Here is an 18,257-nt window from a genome sequence, read left to right on the forward strand (position 1 = left end):
AATTGGATTGCCGACATCATAGTTCCGCTCCGCCCGGGACAGTCGCCGCGACAGGAAGGCGCAGGGATGCATCTTCCCATCCTGCTCTGACCGCTGAGAGAGGACCGCCCCGATCCCCTCGTTGGAGGCATCCACTTCAACCACGAATTGCCGTCGGTGGTCTGGCATTGTGAGGATCGTTTTGTTATGTTATGTTGCTATGTTATGTTATGTTGCTATGTTATGTTGTGTTATGTTACTATGTTGTGTTATGTTGCTATGTTATGTTTTGTTATGTTGCTATGTTATGTTGTGTTATGTTGCTATGTTTTGTTATGTTGCTATGTTATGTTGTGTTATGTTGCTATGTTTTGTTATGTTATGTTGCTATGTTATGTTATGTTGTTTTGTTATGCTATTTTATGTCAATCATCGCATTTGTCACATAATTGATTGTAGATTATGACACACATTACATTATCTATTGATTGTAGAAAATTCCATTTAGCAAATCCATCAATTCAGTGGAGATGAGGAAACCTATGAAGTGAATGCAGGTGATAGTGAATCAGTTATCTCTTTCTCATCATTTGGGAGTCAGTTGTAAGCTTTATCCCTTATTATATCAAAATAAGGGAAATCCCCTTAAATGTATGGAATGTGCTATAGGATGAGGAACAGACAAACCACAATGGTGTGTGTCCCATTTTAATGTGGTTGCTTTGTGTCATGGTAAATTCATAAATATAAAAGATAACCATATGTTAATGTGAACAAATCAAGCCCTATGCATGATGTATGGTGATGCTAGAAATAATCAAAATGAATAGAAAATACACCCTCTTTACCTCTCTGCAAACAGTTGCCTTACTTAGCCTCTCAGCATCACCAACACTATACAGGAATGTACCACTAGCAAAGAACCTCAGTGCAATACAGACTGACTGCACAGTGGTCAGAGACTGGCTGCGGCGTGTGACCTTTATAATGTGTGGTTCCAGCAAACTGCATAGATACACTATGCTTTGCCTGCTGAACCGGTAACTCTCCCACAGATAGGAGTCTGTCTGTATCAATGGGTTGATCCTGTCCTGGAAGACCCTTGGGGCTGGTGGTGGTTGGAAGGCCCACTGAACAATGTGGGCCTCCTCATCAACAGGATCCTCAATGAAGGGGCATGCCATTATTTCCTAATTTACTCTCTCTGTCTCTCTCTGGGTGTGTCCCTCTCCTTCTCTGGCCATTGTCAATTGACCTTAATTGGCTGTGAATTTGCTAGCCAATTGGAAACAGAGTGGGGTGGGGATGGGAGGGCAATCACATATTCATGAACAATCTTTTTTTAATGCCTCAGTTTCATTTTATTATAGTTTTGTTTTTATTAAATGGATTTTGGCTTTACTGTTGTAAGTGTTTTTTTTTAATTATCTTATTTTTTTTATTAAATTTTAATTTGTTTTTTATAGTTTTTTTTTTATTAATTATGTTATATATTTTATGATCAACATATTATGTTATCATTACATGACAGTTGTGAGTGTGTAAAAGCACTGGCAGAACTGTCTTTTAGGTGTCTGTTCTTGTCTATTGAACATTTTTTGATCATAGATGGAGCTAATCCTCACCTGAATCCTGCTACAGACCAGGATTGCCCAGCAGCATAAGTTACCATGGTTACTAGGCTGGGATTCAGGTTAACCACCTTGATGGAACGGAGTTGTGGCTCAGTTTGATGGAACGGAAACCGGAATTTAGCTCGATGTATCAGGCTTAGCCAGAACCATGGTTTCCATGGTTACCGATGTGAGGCTAATCTTAACCACTTTGATGGAACAGAACTCTGGCTCACATTAGCCAGACTTGGCCATTTAAGCCTGGATTTGCCTTTAGCCTGCTTGATGGAATACCCCCCATGTTGCTATGTTATGTTGTGTTATGGTGTTATGTTATGTTGCTTTGTTTTGTAATGCTATGCTTTGTTATGCTCTGTTGCTGTTATGTTGTTATGTTGCTATGTTGCTATGTCGTTATGTTATGTTATGCTATGTTGCTATGTTGTTATGTTATGTTATGCTATGCTCCCCTCTATTTTATTTTCTATATAGCACCAGATCACAACAGAAGCAATCTGGAAATCCATCGGTAAAGAAGAAGAAAAAAAAAAAAAAAACTTTTTTATTTTTCTTCCTTTACCTCTGGAAGCACACCCCGGAGTTTTTCGACTAACGGAAGTGCAGGGGCCTCGGCGATCGCTCACGCCCTTCACTTCCGGCAATGCCCCCAGGGAATCGCTGTGTTGTTTACAAATACTTCCAGGTAGAAAACCAGCAGAGTTTAGCTATATATCACATTTTTCACATCACTATATCACCGTTTAGACTAATCTGATGTTTGTAAAGTCTATAAACACAATGATTGAACAAAGGTTACTATTTCTGTGTGCACGTTTTGTAAATAATAACAATAATAACATCGTAGATTAGCGGGGCTAACCGTTAGCCGTTAACGTTAGCCGTTAGCGGTTAACTGTAATAACCATAGACTGTATAAAAATAAGGTAATAACTCGAAAAACGGTCCGTGAATAAAATATTTTTTCCAGCGGATATCTTAGTTACAACATGATTGAGCTAGCAAATCAGTTTTGTGTTGCTATGTGTAGTATTTATTCAGTTATGGGAAATCACGATGTCTAGGAAGCATCAGTGGCTGCAGCTAACAGGGACAGTTAGCAAAGCTAACATCAGGACGTTATCTGTTAAAAGCCTCCCGTTGTCGGATACGACATGAAACTACTCCCGTTAGCTCAATCATGTTGTAACTAAGACATCCGCTGGAAAAAATGTTTTTTTTCACGTTGACGAGACGGCGTTTTGGGTGGAGCGGTCGCTATGGACGCGGAGCTTGCTGTTTCTGTAGGTACAAATTTCCTGGGGACACTCGCAGGTCTCGGCCACGCCCCCTCCATTGTGATTGGCTAAAGCGCAGCAGTTCAAACTCAAAGCCCCGCCCTCCCCCCCTCTCTAGTCGTCTTTCACACAGGGCTGCCGACAGATTCTACAATGTAGATTGCAGAATCTGTCTTGAGAGATTACAACAGAAGTCATTTAAGGTTACCTTTCCTATAGAATAGATCTATACTTTGTTCTTTTATTAAACAAACTAAATAGTTGTTATTTATCTTATTTACACCACGGCATGTTTTTTCTGTCTCTACATGGTCGCGCCTTCACAATTCTCCTCTGCTCTCTGTATCGCGCACGGCAGAGTTCCGCCCTAATGCGCGCACACACACGCACACGCGCGCACACACACACACACACACACACACACACACACAGACACAGGTGAGCACACCGCAGCTTTTTGATTTGTTATCCGCTGTTGCTATGTTGCTATGTTATGTTGTGTTACGTTATGTTATGTTGCTATGTTTTGTAATGCTATGCTTTGTTATGCTATGTTGCTATGTTTTGTAGTGCTATGCTATGTTATGCTATGTTGCTATGTTTTGTAATGCTATGCTTTGTTATGCTATGTTGCTGTTATGTTATGTTGGTATGTTATGTTGTGTTATGTTATGTTGCTATGTTTTGTAATGCTATGTTTTGTTATGCTATGTTGCTATGTTGCTGTTATGTTGCTATGTTTTGTTATGCTATGTTGCTATGTTGCTGTTATGTTGCTATGTTTTGTAATGCTGCTTTGTTATGCTATGTTGCTATGTTATGTTGTGTTATGTTATGTTGCTATGTTTTGTAATGCTATGCTTTGTTGCTATGTTACTGTTATGTTGCTATGTTGTGTTATGTGATTTTATGTTATGTTGCCATGTTTTGTAATGCTATGCTTTGTTATGCTATGTTGCTATGTTGCTATTATGTTACGTTATGTTGCTTTGTTTTGTATTGCTATGCTTTGTATTGGTATGCTTTGTTATGCTATGTTGCTGTTATGTTATGTTGCTATGCTGCTATGTTGCTGTTATGTTATGTTGTGTTATGTTATGTTGCTCTGTTTTGTAATGTTATGCTTTGTTGCTATGTTATGTTGTGTTATGTTACTATGTTTTGTAATGCTATGCTATGTTATGCTATGTTGCTATGTTTTGTAATGCTATGCTTTGTTATGCTATGTTGCTATGTTGCTGTTATGTTATGTTACGTTATGTTACGTTAAGTTATGTTGTGTTATGTTATGTTGCTGTTTTGTATTGCTATGCTTTGTTATGCTATGTTGCTGTCATGTTGTTATGTTGCCATGCTGCTATGTTGCTGTTATGTTGTGTTATATTATGTTGCTATGTTTTGTAATGCTATGCTTTGTTGCTATGTTGCTATGTTTTGTAATGCTATGCTATGTTGTTGTTATGTTGCTATTTTTTGTAATGCTATGCTTTGTTGCTATGTTGCTGTTATGTTGCTATACTGCTATGTTGCTGTTATGTTGTGTTATGTTATGTTGCTATGTTTTGTAATGCTATGCTTTGTTATGCTATGCTGCTATGTTGCTGTTATGTTATGTTGCTATGCTGCTATGTTGCTGTTATGTTGTGTTATGTAATGTTATGTTGCTATGTTTTGTAATGCTATGCTTTGTTCTGCTATGTTGCTGTTATGCTGCTATGTTATGTTGCTATGTTGCTATGTTATGTTATATTATGTTGCTATGTTGCTATGTTGCTATGCTATGCTATGCTACGTTATGCTATGCTATGCTATGCTATGTTACATTTTAGCAACATCAGGAGTCAAAAGGAGTCATCCTCATTATTTGTGATTTCAGAATGATAAAGACAGTTGAAGAACAATCAAATACAAAACAGGACGTGGGCTCTACTTCTGTGAGCAGAAGGCAAAACATGCCACTTGTTTTGTCTCCTCTGTGGTGCTGGGAATCAATTCCCCCAAAGATCCAATTTTAAAGAAAAAAGTTTGGAGACTTGGATATGTCTTGAGAAAGGTCTTCGTCACTGCAACGTCCACAATTTGTAAGTAAATCAATGCAGAGCTGATGAGTGTGTGTGAGAACTGACTTTTTTCCTTTGAAACTACCATGTTTTTTCCACGATGTCCAGATTTTTAGGCATTCTAATATCTCAAATGGCTTGAAAGAAAGTGCATATAGCTGCTGTAAGTGGGAAAGAGAACTCTCTGGGGGAGCATGCCCCCAGACCCCCCTAGGTTTGGGCTCATCCCCAAATTTTACAACATCTGGCTCTGCCCCTGAAGTAAAGTACACATGCCCACGTACACTTGCCCCATTGGCACTCCAGTATATCCACCACAGCTATATATCTATCAGACTATCTGCCGATCTATGTATCGAGTTGCTCTCGGTCTATGAATAGACTTACATTTTGGCTCAGATGCACTTAGATGCACGTACAGTGGTGCTCAAGTACTGTACTTCAGTTCAGATTTGAGCTACTTTTAATTTACCTGAGTATTTTAATGCCATGCACTTTCTACTTGTCCTCCACTACACTTCAGAGGGAAACATTGTACTTTTTACTCCACTATAATTATTTGATAATTGTAGTTAGTTACTTTACAGATTGAAATCATATGAAAATATACAATTGCAACTGAAATGAGTAGTTGATTAATTGGAAAATTAACCTGCAACTGTTTTGATAATCATTAGTCATTTTTCATGCAACATTTCAAAGGTCCAGCTTTTCAAATACAAGGACTTACTGCTTTTCCTTAAAATAACTTGGATTTATTAAACTGATTTAACATGTTCTGCACTGATTACTTTTTTTATTTTAATGCATACCGTAAAACTTTGCTTAAATCACTGAAATCAACAGGCCTATATTTGGGAGAGGGGCCTATGGAAAAAGCCTTGAATTCCTTTCACACAAAACTGTTGCTCAGCAAAGATGGGAAATACAATCAAATTGCTTATTTAAACCAGTAGGAAGTAAACCAGTATGTTTTTTTATAGTCTTTTAACTTTATATATTGTCTTTGGCAGTGGTGTAGTGGAGGGTATACTCGGGTATACGGGGTATACCCACTTCTTTTTCTATCCAGTGACAGTATACCCGCCTATCAGCAAAACAGCCATTGTAATATATAGGAGAGTATGCCCACTTCCTCATCGGTAACCTACCTATCTACCTAGTAGTACACCCACCTCATCAACTACCACTACACCACTGGTCTATGGCAGTTTTAGTGGTAAAACATGTTCCTCATTGTACTTACATACTTTTACTTAAGCAACATTTTCAGTGCAGGAGTTTTACTAGCAACAGAGTATTTTTTTTCAGTGTGGTATTAGTACTTTAACTTAAGTAAAATATCTAAATGTTTCCACCACCACTGCTTATGTGCAAAACTCACTATTGGGTTACAAAAGTTGGGCATCAGAGAAATGTGGGCTTCTGTGTCTGAGTGTTTCTATGTTAGATTAGTTAAACCATTAAAGTCTAGAGCGTGAATAAAGCTGTAAAATTAATTAAACTAAATGTTATTGAATATTTCTTTAATTTAATTTAATTTAATTTAATTTAATTTAATTTAATTTAATTTAATTTAATTTAATTTAATTTAATAACTAATTAATTAAAGTGGTGAGACGTTTAGTGTGGAGAGTAGTAGTAGCTAAATGCGGCCGGCAGGGAGCGACAGTCTGCCTGCCGGGTGCTCTGCAGACAGCAGATAGAGGAAGAGCCACTGTGGGTGCAGCAGCTCATGTTAGCCTGAACGTTACTGTTAGCAGGCATCGTTGACAAGTCTCTCATCTTGTCTTACTGTAAAACAAAATTCTGTTCAATAAAGCAGCTTCAGGAGTTATAATCGAGGCTCTCCGACGACTGCTTCGCCAAGATGAGCTTCCTGTTGTAAGTAAAGTCAGCAGTTAGTCGCTCGCTAAGTTACAGACGGAGCTTGCGGTTAACGTTAGCTCCTCTTCTACGAAGTTCACCAAGGGAAGTAAGTAGTGTTAAAGTAAGACACCGTTACAGAAAACAAGCCAGCTAACTGTACTGTAATATTAACGAGTTTGGGTTCAACTTAAACCACTTATTCCTGTTTACAGTAAACATTCGTCGTCGTAACATTGTCTGTGAGCTGTGCTTATTTATAGGTTCACAGCACTCAGTAACTTTTTTAACCAGTTACGCTCTAACTTAGCTAGCATGTTGTTAGCTAGCTTACAATTGGTTAGCTAACTTAGCTTGACTTATCCCGTCTATTAACATAAGAGGGAACATTAGTCATCATTCACACCTTGTCTGTCTTGACCTCGTTAGGAGGTTGCCAGACGTCGAGCAATGTGGTTAACTGTTCCGTTGTTTACAGTGACACAGTCACATTTCCTGTCTGTTGCACTAAGTGGGTTATTAAATGAGATCACTCAATTTACACGACACAGATTGTACAGTGATGCTCCTGTTACACTGAAAACCAGCTGACAAATGTGGCATCACGGACATGGTTTTAATTTGATAGATGTCCAGATGTCCACCATAATGTCCTCTTGCTGCAGCTGCTGGTTGCACGAACCAGACAGGAAGGATCCTCACATGTGAAGGCCCAGTTGGAGCATCTTCTCCTACACATGTCTTTTAAACATGTCCCTGTCCTGTTAGACAGTTGCTCAGGTGCACGTTTATGTCTTTGCAGTAGCAATCGCGCATCCAAGACGTTCAGGCCGAAGAAGAACATCCCAGAGGGCTCCCACCAGTATGAGCTGCTGAAACACGCCGAGGCAACTCTGGGCAGTGGGAATTTGAGGCAGGCTGTCATGTTGCCTGAGGGAGAGGATCTCAATGAGTGGATTGCTGTCAACAGTGAGTAGATGACCTATTTACAAAAAACATCACTCAGTCCACAAATTACCATTTTGACTTTCTAAACATTGATGATCCTTGAACAGAGATTGAACAGTTGCATTTCTAGTAAGTGGTAAAAAAGAAAAGTGAAGTCAAACACACACAACCAATCTGGTAAATTATTCATCATATAATTTAGTTTGTTCACTAAGTATGCAGAGGTAGAGGCAGCAGGTTTCTTTTACATTTTACAAAGCTGACACTATTAAGTTTACTGTTGTGACAAGCATGAACATTCCTAGAGAACAGAAAAATAATGGACCTTTTCTTTCAGCGGTGGATTTCTTCAACCAAATTAACATGCTGTACGGCACCATCACCGAGTTCTGCACTGAGACCAGCTGCTCTGTGATGTCTGCAGGTCCAAGGTAACAGCAAACAGTGTCCCTTTTATGTACCCTTTGAGAACAGGCTTTTGATAGGCCTTTTTAACACAAGACACTCTGACATGTCCTAGCAGGAAAAGCACAGGTGTAAATAGCAGAGTCGTAGTCAAGACCATTTAAACCGAGACCAAGAAGCAAATGTGGCCCAAATACTTTTTTTTCTCTCGTGAAACAGATTTAATTTTTTTCACACTGTGGACAGAGATATCTAATCACTGGCTATGTAACCGCTGTGAGAACAGTCATATCGATACTCGTGTTTTTTCCCTATATGTCCATTATTTTTCCACGTCATACATCGTTGCACAAGTGGAGATTACTCTTTATACAGTGTTGATGTGGTTGGATGAAACTACAGAGGGTGCCATAGCTGTACTGCTGCTGTGGTAGGCTGCCCCAGTCACCAGCCAGATGCTTTCTGACAGGGACATTCTGCCTACATGCTGTGACAGCGTTGTCGTGTGAAATATAAGAATGTAGCCTGGGACATCCTAAGCTTTGCAGGAACTGTTCCTCTGTGAAACCATCTACGTCATGCTCCACCACCCCTGACTTCTCACTTGGCCCCACCCACACCTCTGCCTCCACAGAACTACCAGCAGTAGCTGCTAATAGAGCTGGTGGACTGAACGCTCATTTGCACAACAGCAGTGAGTGTAACCCCAAAAGCAAACAGCTTTTGCTTCCTTTAGCACACGGCTAATTAGTTTGCAGGATGATGTCATCTGACCTCTGAATAATGAGATGAACTTTGCACTCCCCAAATGCCTGTCTTGCAGATGTAATGTTTTTTATTGTTAGTCCAACATGCATGTGAGTGACGTTATTGGTTGCATATGAGGAGTTCCCGTGCAGAGATCCATTCACACTGATTTCACAGAAGGCTCACTTAAAACATGACTGTGAGCGGTCTCTGCAGAAAGATCAGATCTGAGAAATAATCATAATTGAGCTTTAAGCCCCTGTAATGTGAAGGTAGCCCAAGTCATGACCAAGACCAGACCAGTGCAAGTACCACACTGCATGACACACTTACGAAAGCTCTAAATGGACTAAATGTCATTTGGCAAATTCCATTGAAATAAGGGAAACATTTTGGCTGATGTATGCGTTTACGTAATAAGGAACTTAACATGAGTTGGCTGAGGCACAAGATGTGTCACACAAAGTTTGAAGAAGCTTACAAAACACTATTGGTGACAGATTTGTGACTGTACAGCACAGTGATCGGGGCTTTGTAACACACCTACAGGAATATGATTTTATAAAAGATTTGCTTTTTTCACATTTAGATTTTATTATGGATTTTCTTGTATGACAACACAAGGGTATGGCTAGTAGCAAAGACAAGACACACCAGTGAGGAGAGGAGAGGGGGGTCAGTGTAAAATTATTTTTATGCATGCGTGTCTATTTGACATATAGTGTGACCATAGGAACACATGCATGCACATGATCTCACATCAAGGCATGCTTTGCTTCTGCATATAAATATATCTGTTCTTCTTCTTTTTCCCCTTCTGTTTTTACATCAACATTACTTTACAAAGCAGACTGGATGGTTGAGATGAGCAGTGAGTCAGATTGTTAGTGAAATTACAGAGAAAGAAGATCATGATGTTGTGAGTTTAGGAATGACCTTTTTGTATCCCATTGCCATTCCCTCTCCTATCCTGATATGACAGGGATCATGCCGCTTCTTCCATTTTTATAAGGATCAGAAACTCCTCCAGCCATTTATTTAACAACTGGCCTATTAGAATTAAGCTCAAGGCATGCTAATGCCATGTTTTTCTTGAGCAGATGTTCAATTCAAACCATCAGTATGAATACCTACCAAGCATGTAGCAGGACATAACACTACGTCTGTGTTCAAGATCTTTGAAAATGTATCTCTGAATACATCCCAGAGGGCCTTAACAGCTCCACAGAACCTTAAAGAGTTCACAAGGGTGCAGTATTTTGATAAAAATCGAAAAATGTTTCTAAGATTTGCTATGGAAAGCAAAAAAACACACTGCTAGAGGCAGTTAAACATTATCTTACAGCAGAAGAGAACCATGATTAAATGTTAGGTTTAACTGGGCCAATTTTAGGAGGAGGTGATTTTGCTCCCAGATGTAATAAGCTACCAAGTGGTGAAACAATGTTGAAATAAAAAGACTCAGCCAATATGTACGATAACAACTGAATTGAAGCCTCGTGAATTGAACTTAATTGAGTATACCCCCAACTGCTCGGGGCTCCTGTCCAAGGCAACCCCCTTGCTCTGACGTCTCTCCATTTAATGCATGCATAGGTCCTATTTGTGTGTGCGTGTGTATCGGGCCTGTGTGTATATGACAACAGAAAGAAAAAAATGTAATTTCTCCTTGGGGATTAAAAAAGTATGTTGCCGTCGTCTTCTTTTTTTTCTTCTTCTACTTCTTCTTCTATATGTTTTTTTATGATGCTACATCTAAGTCAATATCACCTTTGTAGTATAGTTAAAATAAAGAAACATTATTTTGTCCAGAATTGGGAATTAACGTGTTTTGTATATAAGAGAACCCGACCATGGATTCAGATTTTGAATGGCTGATACAGTTAAAGTGAAATTGAAATATATCATCTGAATGTCACATGAAGAAAACAGGAATGAAACTTTGCATGTGGCCCCTGCAGAGGCTGTTTTGTTAGAATCTAGATTCGGCACTTCCTCTATCCTCTCTCCTGCCAAGACTGTCTGTGTTCAGTCTGTAATCAGGAGGAAGAGACAGCGGATCACTTCCTGTTGACAAAGCCGCCATCAAGAATATGATTGTAGATACTTTAGTGTTTTCCCCCTCCTGCTCTTTTTTTAGCCTGTGTACTAACAAATGATGTTTATATGTTCTGACAGAAAGGCAGAACGAGCGCTTGTTACGTGTAGGAGTTTTATGTTCATATATTCATTCTCATATTTGTTGTTTTTCTGTAGATACGAGTATCACTGGGCTGATGGCACCAATATTAAGAAGCCCATCAAATGCTCCGCGCCCAAGTACATCGACTACCTGATGACCTGGGTGCAGGATCAGCTGGATGATGAGACACTTTTTCCCTCCAAGATCGGTGAGTTTTGTTTCAAACAGAAAGGTAGTGCTTTAACTTTTATGTATGTGACATTCAGAGCAGCAAACAATTTGCCATGTAAAGAAATAGTGGAGTATTAGTGTCCTGAGCACAGAGTGAAGTCAGGCTACCTCTGTGTGTGATGTAATTCAAGCGTATCTGTTTTTTTAATGCAACATTGAGAGCACATCTATGATTCAGAGTCTGGGACTGCCTGCGGGCTTCTAACATGAAGGTTGCTGAGCCAGTGGCTGGCAGCAAATGCATGTGCTATTCCATGGCCCAGATAGACATTTTACCACGTTTGAAACACCTTCGACAAACAGCGCAGTTTGCTTTGTGAACAGTTCCAGGCACTGACTTTAATCACAAGTAATTGCTGTTATTCTTTTAAGTTATTTGTCCTTCCACTCGCATTTTCCCATTTTTCATAGCTAGCAAGGTCTGAGTTTACCAATGCAGACTCATTGCATGATCAAAGTGCATTGAGGGGGAAAAATAGGGGCATTGCACACATATAGGTGTGTCGAACACCCAGGTCATCATCGAACAGTGTTTCCTTCCTGTTAAAATTATGTTTCCTACAGCACCAACGCCAAGAATTACATCACTGATGTGACTAAAAACATTTAAGACCTATTCAATCTGAATTTCAAACAATTTCATGCTTTTTAAGGCGTTTTATAAGTAAATGTGTATTAAAGACATTTTTAGACTTTTTAACAACCTGTGTCTATCCTGTATTAGCAGTAACTGCCGTATGAGCGCAGTGTAGAGTGGCAGCAGTTAGCTAGCCAGTGGGATACACACATAGGGACTCACATGTACTTTCATGCACGCACTGCTGGGTGGTCTACCACAAAAAAAGAATAGGATTGTGAACCCAAACACAAGTATGACACCAGTTCCTTTACAACCAGCTATTCTCATTGTAGAGACACTCTCCTAAATGTGCGGCTGCTGAGTCTCCACTGAATTAGGGAGACAATTATTGATTCTAATTCAAAATTGACTTTGCTCTTATTAGTACTGTGTATTTAATATGTGAATTTGTTAAGTTAATTTGTTCATAGCATTTTGTATTTGTTCATATTCAACTGTAATTTAAACTGTTTAAAGTTAAGATATTGTTCAATTTCAAGCTCAAATTTGCCTTTGAAATAAAAAAAAGCTGTTTATTACTATTTAATTTCAACCCAGTGTGATGGAGTGCAGACGAAATGCAACAGAAATGTGTCGCTGTCCTGATACCGTCTGACTGTGCTGTATCTCCACTCTGCAGTCTGTGTAAATATTTGATTTGTAATTTTGTGTAGATGGAGAGATTTCTCTGCAACTGTCCATACTCAGGCAAACAACCTGAATACACAACAACTTCATAAACTTTAATCTCACATAATGTTAGATGTTAGGTAAAAACATCACATGCTCTTTTCTTGACATCAGCATCTTCCCCTACCTTCTGTCCCACAGGAGTTCCCTTTCCCAAGAACTTCATGTCTGTGGCCAAAACCATCCTGAAGCGCCTGTTCAGGGTTTATGCTCACATTTACCACCAACATTTTGACTCTGTGATGCAGCTGCAGGAGGAGGCCCACCTCAACACCTCCTTCAAGCACTTCATTTTCTTTGTTCAGGTGAGATTATCCAAGCTACAGTGTAGGGTTTGATCACTGCTGTGGATCTAAAGCCCATTCAGACATGCACTGTAATCCATATATGCTCTGCCTGTTTTACATGTTGTTACATGTTTGAAAAGGAGTCCCAAATAATTTTTGTCCATGGAAGTAACATTTGCAATCTGCCTGCTGAGGAACTAGTAATACAACAACAACTTTATGTGTGACGTGCATATTAGCATGCAAACTAATCAAAGAGGGTCTGGTTTCACATGTATGTTTCAGACTGGTCTGCAGTCTAGGCCAGTCTTAATTTTGTTCATAGACTAGTCTAATGCAAGTCACAGCGTTTCACAGAAATAAAGACTGTCTCATTTTAAGACCATAAAATTAGACACTTAAGGATTGGATACTTGGGATCCTTTTCTCTGTCTGAAATCACAACTAAAAATCACATGAAACTGAGCCACTGTGTTTCCCACCTCGTCTGTCCATTCTGTTACCTAAAGAAATTAAATAAGTAATGTAATGTAGTAACATTTATTTAACAAATTATTCTGGTGATATACTCAATTAAAACCCCAATAACAATGAGCAGTTGAGAACTAGCAGATGAAACTCTTTAAATACTGTGACTAAAAGAAACATAGCGCCGCAGTCTCAGTAAATTCATGTTAAAATTTAACCTCCATTACAGAAACTTAAAGGTATTAGAGGTACTAGCATATTTACTCTTCAGTTAACTGCATATCCAACTTTAATTTATCTTGCTGAAGCTTTTAGATTTCAGTTTTAAAGCCGCTACAAGGAACTTTTAACTGGATATGCAGAAGTCTCTCGTTTCTGCTGATGTCTGTGCGTGACCTACAGCAGCAAATGAGACCATCGGTGTGAAGATAAGCTATTTCTATATAGTGTATATCCATACCTTTAGGAAACTGTCTCCGGGTCCGCCCCAGGTCGCTTCCAGGACGAAACGATTTACGGCACTCAGGCGGCACACGTCATCTTACCTAGCTGCTTAAATAGTCACTATTCCTCCTCCTCGACCTGACGTCCGCGGGGAGTTAAAATAGCAGCAATCATCGGGTAAAAGTTCTGTGAAACCACTGGACTCACCAACAGTCAGCCACGTCTCAGTCACACAGAGAAAATCCATTCCTCGGGAAGTCAGGAAATCCTTCAGGATAAACGTTTTGTTCGCTAGCGATCTAGCATTTACCAGCCCAATCCTGGCAGGAGCCGGCGGGTCCACGGCGTTAGCTGTCCGGGGAGCCACACACAGAGGCCGCAGGTTGCGCAGATTCACCCCGCGCCAGCGGGGACGAGGAGAGCAGGGGCCGCAGGGCTGGAACACCTCATTCAGGCCGACGACAGGTACCGGCCAGGCGTCAACAGGGTCCAGCGAGTGCTGAGAAATAAAGAGGCGAGGCACCGCTCCATACTCAGTCCAAGAAGCCGTGGAAGTGCTCACCAAACAGGCCTTCAGCCTTACCAGCCGACCGCTGCGTTTATCCCGGCGGCGGTGGCGCTTATGCTGGAGAGGTGGAGCTGGGGCGCAGCAGAGGTGAGCTGGGATCCCCGATAGGAGCGAGGGCAAAGTTTTCCCGTCTTGTTGTTTCATTCATCCCCAAAACAAACACATGCCCGAGCCAGGTAAGCGTCTTTACGACAATACGCGCTAGAGCTCATGGGAAATGTAGGCTTCATTCCGGCAAAACACTACCTGCCTTTGTCCACAGGGTCGCCAAAATCAACTCAAAACTCTGACACTGACGGGCAGACCTCTCGACTCAAACAGCTGTCCCTGACCTCGTCTTCCCATCTACCGTCCTCTCCGCTCTCTGATTACCTGGCTCCCTGTCTCTCCGCCTCTGCCGTTTAATTCAGGCCATTCAAAAATGGGGTCGCTAAGAAAAATAAGCACCAAAAGCACTACTGAACCCTGAAGCCCACGTTATCGTGTATGTTGGCATGCAACTTGCCGGTAACTTTCTCATAGGCTGTATCGTTAAATTATCAGCTAGCTAGCTACTTGCTCAGTATTGGCGTACCAAAACCTCTATCCCAAAGTAAAACCTTTTCCTTTTTTTGACTGAAGTAATCAAAACAATCACAAGAGACATTATTGACCAAATTTTACTAGTGTTCTCATCTTAGCTGTCAGTGGCCTGTCTTTCCCTCTTGACTTGGTGGACTGTCAGCACCATCACTAGGCGGTGGGGCTGGGGGAGCCCAGCTAGTCACATCAGTGTTGACCCCACATACTCCGCTCTCACGTCTACTGTTGACTACCCACCATACAGTATATATCTTCAGCAACATCTCTGCAGTGTCTATACGCCTTTCCTGTGGTCCTGTTGTGAACATTTCTTTCTTTGTGTCCTATATCGTGTGTTTATATCTTATTTGCACGTCTTTGATGTTCTTGTCAGCAGTCTGATTAACGCTGTTTACTGTTGCAACAACTTGGATGCGGTTATTCAAACTGCAGTTTGTTTTTTACTTTTTACTTTAATTAACCCATAACTCATTGTACTGTTGTACTGCTTAAGATATTCAAGAACTAAACTGCTATGTGCAATGCATGACTTGCCCCAGGACTAGGAATTAATCTTTAAATCTCTCTTGATCACCTCATTTATCAGTTTCAAAGCATACATGCTTCTACTTTAGTTATATTGCTCGACCTTGATTCAACACTAATATGAAATAACTGCTCTCCCTCCTGACTAAGAACAAGATAACAAGACATCTTCATGACAAGTGGCCATAAATAATCTCTCGTTTCATAACTTGTACATAATGCCCTGTAACGCCTGTTTTGTCTTTGCCAGATGCAAACTATTGTACAAGCATCGTATCTGCACAGTCCTGTCACGTTTGGACAAAGCCAACATGGATCCACAACAAAGACCTTTGCATGACAGCCTAAAAGCTGTGACTTTAACAAACAGATGACTGAGCAATTTTCCAGATTATCTGTCTAAGCAGGGTTTAAGAGAATTGGACATAGCAGGAGGACTGTTGCATGTGTACAGTGATAAAAGACTTCATACAAAGTGCCTAGTAACAAAAACAAATTGTAAGTGAACTGCGTTGAGTGTTAAATTTGGCCTCTTTACATGTACCACTGCAGCTTCTGTCCTAATTTTTATACAGGACCACAACACTCGTACATAGTGAATGGGCAGCAAAAAAAGTGTTTTAATTGATGTTAAATGTTCTTTTCTTGCAGGAGTTCAACCTCATCGACAGGCGAGAGCTCGCTCCCCTGCAGGACTTGATCGAGAAGCTTGGATCCAAGGACAGATAGACATTTCCTCACACGTCACCTCTTTTTAAAACGGACTCTCTTTCTCCTTTGTCCCTCTCTGTGACCTCTGCTACCTCTACGACTTCTAGTCTCAACTCTTAAAAGTATGTGCCTTCCTCTTTCCATTTCATAAATGTTTGTACTGTACCTTTCCTTTTATTCCCTCTCTTATCTTTTATGCTGTCTTTGAGCCCTTTTCTTCCATTTTGCCACTCTAGATCATATAAAATAGTGTAGTGTAGTGTAGAAAGAATATTTTTTCACAGGACTGTGGTTAACGACTCTCACGGAGCGACAGATTGAATTTTATATCGGACCAAGGACATTTGGAAGTTAAGTGAAAACCAGCTTATTTCCTTCAGAAGCTGATGTACAGTTTTTTGATTGTCTCAACACGTTTTAAGTATTGATAGGTCTTTTTTAGCAACTTTTAGCTATTGTTATTACAGTGACTGACCAAATATCCCAGGTTTAGCTTTTAAAATGTCATTAGTGTGAAGCGGAGAGTAGAGATGGCAAGAGAAGTAGTGACACATGACAGTACAGATGTGTTGAAGGTATTTTCAGTTTAACATGAAGACTGGCACAGACATGCACAGGCATACGGTGCATATAGTAGCTCTCTCTCACATGTTGTTTGTGTATTTGATATCCCATGTATGCCAACATGCCTTTTGCTGACATGTTCTGTAATGCTTACATGTGAAGAGATGCAGTGAAAAGACGATTTTGAGATACCTTTGAAAAACACCACCATGGACTGCATTATAGTGATTTCCATTTGGTCATAAAATATTGTGCCTTGCACATTTTTCAGCTATTTCTGAATTAAAATAATATAATGAAAAATACGATGCTTACAGGGACGCTTTTACATTGCTTGATAGTTATTAACAGCCACTTGAAGCTTTTGTAATCACGACCGATAAAGGAGTTGTACATCATCCTGTCAACAGCAAAAATAGTCTAATGTGAATTTTTTTGTTTTGTTTTACTGTCATTTTAGTTCATTTTTACGGAACTTTTCATATTTGATTTTCAATGCTGGTACTTTTTTAAAGTAAACCCCCCCCCCCCCGGATTGTAGAATAGAGCAATAACTGTTGCACCTGTGCACGATGATCATGAATGACCTGAGGTTTATGTAGTTTTTCCATAGATGTCTTTATTAGTCTTGGTGCATGTATTAGGGTCATTTGCTGTGCTAAACTCTGGCAGCAGCAGCAGGGCTGTTTGTACTGCCATTTACTAATGCAGCTAGTATTTCTCATGAATGTTTTATTTGGTGATCTTTGAGCAAGGGAATTGGTCCATAACCACCTTCATGTTGGAGCTAAATTCATATCAGACAATCACGTAGCCAATGACGAGCTGTTAGATGACTGAACGCATCACCGGGAACCAGCCACTGTAATTGGGTGCAGTCGAGTGTTCATTTTATAATGTACTGCTTTTTAAGAAGTTGAATGCATTTCAACATTGTGAAAAACATGTTTTTACATTTAAAATGCGATGTATCCACTTTTACACCCTCTAGCTGCTTGGGGAAAAAAAACAAGCCAGCACCCATTAAGTTAATCACCTATAGGCTTATTGATATATTTTACAAGACCGAGTTATTTCAAAGATTTTATTTGAATATATATAATTACTCCTTTCTTTTCATTAAGTCACATATTTTTAAAAATGTATTGCTTTTCTCTCACAGTTGTGTTATAAACCCTCGGCATGAAGTTACATTTCATATTACATTGTAAAATAAATTGTTGACTTTACATTTTCAAATGAGGAACAAGGGCTTTGAAATGAATTAAAAGTTTTATATATTTACAATAATGGTCCAATAATTGAAGGGTCATTTTGTCGAGGTGGAGGTGCCAGGATGTACGTCCTGCGTCCAAACATTTGCTGTAAATAAGATCAGTGTTTTATCTGAACAAAACTGTGCCTTACAGAAAGGAAAATGTCTGACATGACAGTATTGGTGGATCAAAAACTCAATAAACCCTGAAAGGACAA

General features: G+C 39.8%; 1 protein-coding gene across 2 annotated transcripts; it reads left to right on the forward strand.

Annotated features, from left to right (window-relative positions):
• The first annotated feature begins 6,652 nt into the window (after positions 1-6,652).
• On the forward strand, positions 6,653-18,257 carry mob1a (MOB kinase activator 1A). Of its 2 annotated transcripts, none has more exons than XM_033619249.2 (6): positions 6,653-6,831; positions 7,616-7,782; positions 8,099-8,192; positions 11,170-11,303; positions 12,777-12,940; positions 16,161-18,257. In XM_033619249.2, the coding sequence occupies exons 1-6, from the start codon at positions 6,818-6,820 to the stop codon at positions 16,236-16,238; spliced, it is 651 nt and encodes a 216-aa protein (XP_033475140.1). In that variant the 5' UTR covers positions 6,653-6,817; the 3' UTR covers positions 16,239-18,257. The 2 variants fall into 2 exon arrangements, with proteins under 2 accessions (XP_033475140.1, XP_033475141.1); XM_033619250.2 differs by having other exon boundaries at positions 6,680-6,831; positions 7,619-7,782.

This window comes from Epinephelus lanceolatus, chromosome 9, assembly GCF_041903045.1.
Source record: "Epinephelus lanceolatus isolate andai-2023 chromosome 9, ASM4190304v1, whole genome shotgun sequence".
NCBI lineage: Eukaryota > Metazoa > Chordata > Actinopteri > Perciformes > Serranidae > Epinephelus > Epinephelus lanceolatus.

What these genes read in the sequence shown, in the direction of transcription:
- mob1a (XM_033619249.2), top strand. An exon ending in TGAGTGGATTGCTGTCAACA is followed by an intron (nt 7,783 to 8,098) that starts GTGAGTAGATGA and finishes CTTTTCTTTCAG; the next exon opens with CGGTGGATTTCTTCAACCAA. An exon ending in ACTTTTTCCCTCCAAGATCG is followed by an intron (nt 11,304 to 12,776) that starts GTGAGTTTTGTT and finishes TCTGTCCCACAG; the next exon opens with GAGTTCCCTTTCCCAAGAAC.